The following is a 7,265-nucleotide window of genomic DNA, read 5'->3' as shown; positions in this document are numbered from 1 at the left end:
CATAGGCCTGGCTGTGAAAAGTGGTTTGTAATTTGTTCCCGCTCAGGATCAGGCCTGAGAGACTGGAGGCAGAGCATCTTTTTGGTGAGGCATGCACCCCCGCAGGTAGCTGGTTCGTGTTGTCTTGCATAGATGCTGGTGTGCAGTTTGTGGGGTACTTACTGGAGATAGTTGGCAGGTGTTGTGTTTGCAGCTGTAGGAAGTTGGCGTCGGTGCTGGTGATGAGGTTAGGTGTTTGTTTGAATGTGCAAACCACTTCTCAGAGCTGGGTCTCTGAACTGCACTTCATCAGTCCCCTAGGTACAGAAACGCATGGATTCAATATACACAGTCGAATTTGGGCACATTGCAACCTGCCGAACACCTGACTCCCCAGGTACCTCTGCATTTTTTCCAGAGCTGCTACATCCCCTTTTCCCCCCCAACCCTCACCCCAGCCTATCCCTCCCCCACGGACGCCTCCATTTCCATTTTCACTGCCTGGCTTTCTTGTCTGCGTTGTGTGCCAGGCCAGTCTCCACCTCTGTTTTTAATATGTAGGATTCATACAATACTATGGAAAAGCCTCATTTTTTTCTTTTATTTCATGCATAAATTATAAGTAAAGCAAAGTCATGAAAGAAAGATAGACATGTTGTTCTTGGAGAGGATCTGCCTTTGCGGCAGTTTCCTCAGGGCAGCTTGGATCTCCCTGTTCCTCATGCTGTAGATGACCGGATTCATCAACGGAGGCACCACACAATACAGAACAGCTGCCAGGAGATCCAAGGGGGACGAGGAGTCAGAGATGGGCTTCAAGTAGGCAATGCTGCCAGTGGAAAGAAACAGGGAGACCACGATAAGGTGAGGAATGCAGGTGGAGAAGGCTTTCTGATGGCCCTGCTCCGAGGGGATGCTCCACACCGCGGTGAAGATCTGAACATACGACACAATGATGAAAACAAAACAGCCTAAACCTAAACACACACTGAAGGCAAGAGCTGCCAGCTCCCTGCGGTATGTGCCAGAGCTGGAGAGCTTGAGCAGCTGGGGTATTTCACAGAAGAACTGGTTGATGATATTTGAGTGGCAGAAGGGGAGACTAAAGGTGTTCCCGGTGTGCACTGCAGAGTACATGGCACCAGCAGCCCAAGCACAGGCAGCCATCTGGACACAAGCTCTCCTGTTCATTATTATGCCATAATGCAGTGGCTTGCAGATGGCAACGTATCGATCATATGCCATAATCGTGAGAAGGGATAAATTTGCTCCCAAGAAGCAGAGGAGACAAAACACTTGGACAACACATCCAGAGTAGGAAATGGACCTGGTGTTCAATAGGGAATTAGACATGGATTTGGGCACGGTCACTGAGACGGAGCCAAGGTCCACAATGGACAAATTAATCAGGAAAAAGAACATGGGAGAATGAAGTTCATAGTTTAGAGTTACAAGTGTGATGATGAGGAGATTCCCCATCAGGGCTGCCAAGTACGCTGCTAGAAAGATAACAAAGTGTAAGATCTGGAGCTCCCGAATATCAGAAAAGCCCAGGAGAAGGAACTCGGTCACAACGGTTTGGTTGGACATTTCCCTCTTCAGTGCGTTGTGCAAGGCCTGTGAAGGAAGGACAAGAAAGTGGCCAGGATCAGAGTTACAAATATAACAGGAGGGAATCTCATGTCAGAAACAGCTCGTGAACTAACTGCCAGTACTGTCTGACTTTAAGTGCTGTAAAATTGTCAGTGGAAAGTGTTATTGCTGGGAATACATTTTTTTGAGTAAAAAAAATTCCACAAAAGTCCTTATCTGTGAGCATGTGTATATATATAAAACCAAACAACCTAAAACAGACTATTTCAGAACAAAACAATGTCAATAATGATGAATATTGGAAATGCAATATCTCAGAGGGTTTGCCTTTTAATTGCTTCATGCTCTCATTCACCTAATTTCAGATCTCACTATGAACCCATCTCCCTTTATCAAGTTGGCAGACCAGAGCGTGGCATTTTGTATTTGATTTTTAATAGCAACAAGAGGAAAAGCAAGAAGCTGAGCAAACATCAAGATGAGGCACACTGAACACAGCACTTGTGACTACGATAAGATGCTGGTCAATAAACTGCTAGCACACCCCACTTTCCCCTTTCCTGGTATATACAGCATAAGCACAGACAACATCCTAAGTGTCACCTGGTCTGAAATGAATCTATACAATGGTTATAAGGTAATTTATATGGTCCCCATCCTGATCTGGACTGTCATCTCTATGCCATGATAGGCCAGTACCTTCCTTCTGTTATCTCCACTTTGGGTCATTGATCTGTGTCATTTGGGTACAAGAACTAGAAGCTCTTTTGGGCAAGGGATGCTCCTCACTGTGCATTTGCTCATCACACTTTGTTGGGTCCCCTGACCTTAATTTGAGAGGCACATGGCTATGTAAAATACATTTTCAGGGGGATCACCTGCGGGACTTACTGATCTCTCCCTCCTCCAAGCATTTTTCTGGAAAACAAGAAAATCTGTATGCAATGACTGAGGTGGGATTGTAATCCTGGGGTTGCTGGGCAAGACTGAATCTCTGCCGTGGGGCTTAGAATTTAAGCCTAGAAAAATGCTTCTTATGAATATGGCTTTTGCTAAACACATACTTTTTCATAATGTATGTATTTTCTTCAAAAACATCAATTTATGAAGTACTATCAATACAAGGATGGAGGGATAATTTGGTTTAAAATATGCAGCCTCCAGGAGCTTTTGATTGAAAAGTCTCAGGTTGCCAAAACACTGAAATGTGTGGGTTCTTGGTAGCAAGTTCAGATTTCTAAAGGGAGCTGTTTTCTTTTCTTTCTTTTCTTGTTTTTCTTAAACCAGCTAAAGACTTTTGAACACCTTGCTATTAAAATGCTGAGAGCTTTCCAATTGAATGTCATTTTCAGGTTCTCCAATACCCCACACACCGCCCTTCTTGCCAACCAACAGTATTTAATTACAATTAAAAACCTAATGCAACATTCTTTGGGAAGTTTTTCTCAGCTTATGATAGATCCTACAGATTCCTTGCTTATTTTCCCTCTACTGATCTATCTAATTTCCACACACATCCCTCTTCTTACCAACCACCCACAGTTAATTTGAATTATAAACTTACAGCAATATGAAGTTTTTCTCAGCTTGTGATCTGATCCTCCAGTGCCAGGAGTCTTTGCTTATTTTCCTTCTACTGATCTATCTGATTTCCCTTTTCCCTGCCACTATCAACTCTTCACAAGTCAGAATATCTTAGTAGGAGCTTTCTCTCCACTCCAAGACTGACCTGGCAGAAGTAGAGCCAAACCAGTTTCTTTCTGCAGACGATAGGGAACTTCACTGGTTTGGAAGAAGTGATGCTGCAGGAAGGTGATTTATTCCCATCTCTCTTGTTAGGGCTTCTGGGACTTGTTCCCTAGAGCCCAGCTTACCTCTGAAGCACACAACCATGGACAAGGCTTCCTGGATTCATGCCTTTTTAAAGCCAAACTGTTTGGTTTTGATTCTTTAGTTTAATCATTTTTATCTATTGTTTCCCAATTCTGGGCCAGGCTATGTATCACCTGGGGTAGGTGTGTGCAAAGTGGAGAGTATTCACTTTGGATTCAGCCCGTAGTGATTCAATTCAGTGATTCAAATCACTGTCCCGAATCAATTCAGTCAAATCTGGTTTGGAGACTCAGCTGCTGCCAAAATGGCCGAATCTTCGAATTGAACAGGTCCAATCCCCCCACCCACTCTCCCAGCCCCATCAATGGCTGCCCCACCTGGCCCCAGCATCCCTGCACCTAAAAAAAATAAAATAAAATACAATAAAAAATAAAAAATGCCCCACACTCAATGGCTCCTGCCAGTCAGGGGGGCAATCCCCACTGCCACCCAATACTCTGCCATGTGTTGGGGTACTCTGCCATGAGCCCCGAGAGGCTGCGACAGCTGTTGCAGCAGCCGATGAGTGCAGGGCCTTTTTTTTTTGTTTAATTATCAGTTAACCTCAGGGTTACTGTGCCTTAGGAAATGGCCCAGTGGGTGCATCTACACAAGACACTACTGCCCAGTGGTTACTGCATATTTATTTAGTATTTGTATAAGTTAAGTATTAAATAAATGCGCAGTAACCAGAGTTACTACACAATATCACCAGCAAACCCCTTTTATGTGACGCTATTCTGAAGTAGCCTAATACTACTGTAACCTGTGCCAGCGCACTAGCCCGGGTGATATGCCATTTTTCAGATCCTTAAGGTGCCGGTAGCCCTGGGATCTCCCTCAGGCAGGTCTGCTGACTGGGGTGTCCCTGGGAGGGCTGTGGCCCTCACCTTCACCGTCCAAGCACTTGGTCCAAGCCCAATGAACAGATGGGTTTCTTTATTTTTATATATATATATATATATATATATATATATATATATATATATATATATATATATATAGGAAGAGAAAGAGATTAATAAAAAAGAAGGCACATATACATATATATTGTATCAATAGAGAATAATAAAACCAATCGTATGAATACAATCTAGCAATGTAACTATAAGTGAATAATTCTCACACGGGGGGTTGTTCCCTTACACCAGACTCCGGCACTGATTACATTCGCCTGGTCATATCCTTTTGATTAAAAAATACAGCACACCAGATTCCTTTTAGAATTAAACCTCCCGTCTCATTGTAATAACTAGCATCACATGAATTTCTAGGATCCAGCACTAGATGGTGTGGACACAGCCTCTGTCATTCTTGAGGCTCTGAACCCCTTCATCAGTGCTGCAGCCACTTCTGGGAGTGCTGTGGCCAGCTCCAGGTTCCAGTTCCCCTCCACCCTTATTTCACTTCCCATGATGAGCCTTCCAGTGCCAGAAGAAGAGCTGGTGCTGGAGCTGGATCTCAGTGTCCTAGCAAGGGTAATTCTGCGGAAGGAGGGGGAATCACTGGGAATCTCCTGAGTGGAGGTTGATGTACAGGTGGAGGCAAGTGGCTCAGCTGAGTGACTCTGCCTGCTGAGGAGGGGGAAAGTGTAGCAGCATCCACAGATGCACCCACACCCCAGAAGCGAGCAGGTACTGTGGTCTGGGCTCATATTGAGCTGGCACATGATCCCACATACGCTATCTGCCTGCACTGCCAACCCAAAACCAGCTAGGGCAAGGGAACAAAACATATGAGCACCACAGGGATGCTCATGCATCTCTGCAGATACCACCCCCTGGCACCACCAGGAGTGTACCCAAAGGGAAGTCCACTGCTCGCTCCAAAGCCCCTGTCCCCCCAAAGCAGAGGCATGCCACCCTGGGACAGTGGGGGAAAGACAGACAGAGGGGGCACAGTCCAAAGGCAAGCGAACTCACTGAGAGCATTGGGGAGATGCTTGCTGTCAATGGCCAGCTATTCTCCCTAGTTGAGCAGCAAGGGTTCAGGCGGCTCATGGTGCTTGTGGTCCCATCATACCAAGTGCCCGTGTGTACCACCTTCAGTAGGATGGTGTTGCCATCCCTGTGTGAGGCATGCACAGAGTACTTGAGGGAGGACCTGTGCAAGGCATGTCCGTAGGTGACCTCACACTTCACCTCAGACATCTGGAGCAGCCGGGGTGGAGATCATGCCTACCTCTCCCTCACGGGGCACTGGTGTGACCAGTCAGGCTGTCGGTGGGTTCTCCTTCAAGCCGAGGTAATGGATGAGTCCCACACGGCAACAGAGACCATGGGGGCCATGAACCACTTCCTGCAGGCATGGCTTGCTGGGAAGGGCGAGCTCATCCACGGGTTCATGGTCACTGACAATGGGGCCAATCTGGTCAAGGGGGTCCATGATGCCAACTTTGTTGGGATCCGCTGTGTGGCACACAAGTCACAGTTTGTTGGCTACTGGAGATAAGTTGGCAGGTGTTGTGTTTGGAGCTGTAGGAAGTTGGCTTCAGGGCTGGTGATAAGGTTAGGTGTTTGTTTGAATGTGCAAATCACTTTTCAGAGCTGGGCCTATGAACTGCACTTCATCAGCCCCCTAGGTACAGAAACGCATGGATTCAATATACACAGTTGAATTTGGGCACGCTGCAACCTGCCAAACACCTGACTCCCCAGGTACCTCTGCACTTTTTCCTGAGCTGCTACATCCCCTTTTTCCCCCTACCCCCCCACCCCAGCGTGGACTCTGATTACATTGAAGATGGTCTAATAAAAAACATGCACAACGCATAGTGTATTTTCCTGCTTGGATAATCCATGGCACCAAGTGCAAGCATTTGCCAGCCTACATGCAAAGGTTACTAAACAGGGTGTGTCCACTAAGCTTGCAGCCTTGCAAGCTGTACAGCTGTTACACTGCTCTGCAGTAGCATCTCAGCACAATATGGCAAAATGTGTTGCATGGTAAAAACTATCAAGCCGCTAAACTGCACCTGGGCATGAGTATACATGTGCGCCTACATCAGGAGCAAATCTGGTCCCAGTGGGAGCAGCTGAGTGCAGGGCTGTTCCTGCCCACCTGCCCTGCTTTGCTTCCCTGCAGCAACCAGGGGAAGCTCCAGGCTTCCCCAGTGCCAGCCCTGGGCTGGCAGGTGACACAGGGGTCAGGTTTGAGTTTTGGAGAGATGCTGGAACTGTCCTGAAGTGGGGGGCAGCTCCCAGAGGACTCTGAGCTGAGGCCAAGGCCTTTTCTTCTGAGCAGATCTGAAAGCAGCAGAAGTACACACGTCCCTGCCGCTGGGGAATACCGAAATCAGCCTTCCCTTGAATCAGGCTGGGAATGGCTGGGGGCTGCACACCATGTACTTATAGCCCTTTGAATTGACCAGCCCTGTTGTGAGGAGAGGAGGAACCAGGCTCAGACCCACCAGCCAGTTTTGGGACCTCATTCAAGAGGACCAGAGGCTGTGATCCCTCCACGGGTCTGGCCTTTGATTTCTTCAGTACGTGTGATCTTTGTTTCCCACCTAGGCATGCTGACGGCATCTTCAACAAAGCCTATAGGAAAGTCCTGTTGCTGCTCCCCCCTCATGTCTCCCCTCTCTCTGGTCCTGGCAGTGCTTACTGTCCCTCCCCCACACTCGGGCACAAGGCATCGCCCCAAGCCAGCACCATCCAGCTGGACTGAGATCCCGGTCTCCACACAGGAGCCATGGAGAGGTCCCCCCACCCACCCCCTGTCCTGTGTGGCCCCCACTGCCTAGGATGCCTGGGAGCAAATTGCTAATCTAATGCCATCTACTCTCATTCTGCACCCAGGAACAAGAAACTCCAGCAAGA

General features: G+C 47.5%; 1 protein-coding gene across 1 annotated transcript; it reads right to left on the bottom strand.

Moving 5' to 3' along the window:
* Positions 1-705: 705 nt before the first annotated feature.
* LOC132251615 (olfactory receptor 14A16-like) lies at positions 706-1,224 on the bottom strand (the record flags this gene model as incomplete). The annotated part of the gene is made up of 1 exon (XM_059731578.1): positions 706-1,224. A coding segment is annotated over exon 1 (519 nt), but the record flags the coding sequence as incomplete, so codon positions are not given.
* Positions 1,225-7,265: the final 6,041 nt, after the last annotated feature.

This window comes from Alligator mississippiensis, chromosome 7, assembly GCF_030867095.1.
Source record: "Alligator mississippiensis isolate rAllMis1 chromosome 7, rAllMis1, whole genome shotgun sequence".
In the NCBI taxonomy this organism is placed as follows: domain Eukaryota; kingdom Metazoa; phylum Chordata; order Crocodylia; family Alligatoridae; genus Alligator; species Alligator mississippiensis.
Note: the sequence above shows the minus strand (reverse complement) of the source record. Positions and strands in the feature narration are given on the sequence as shown.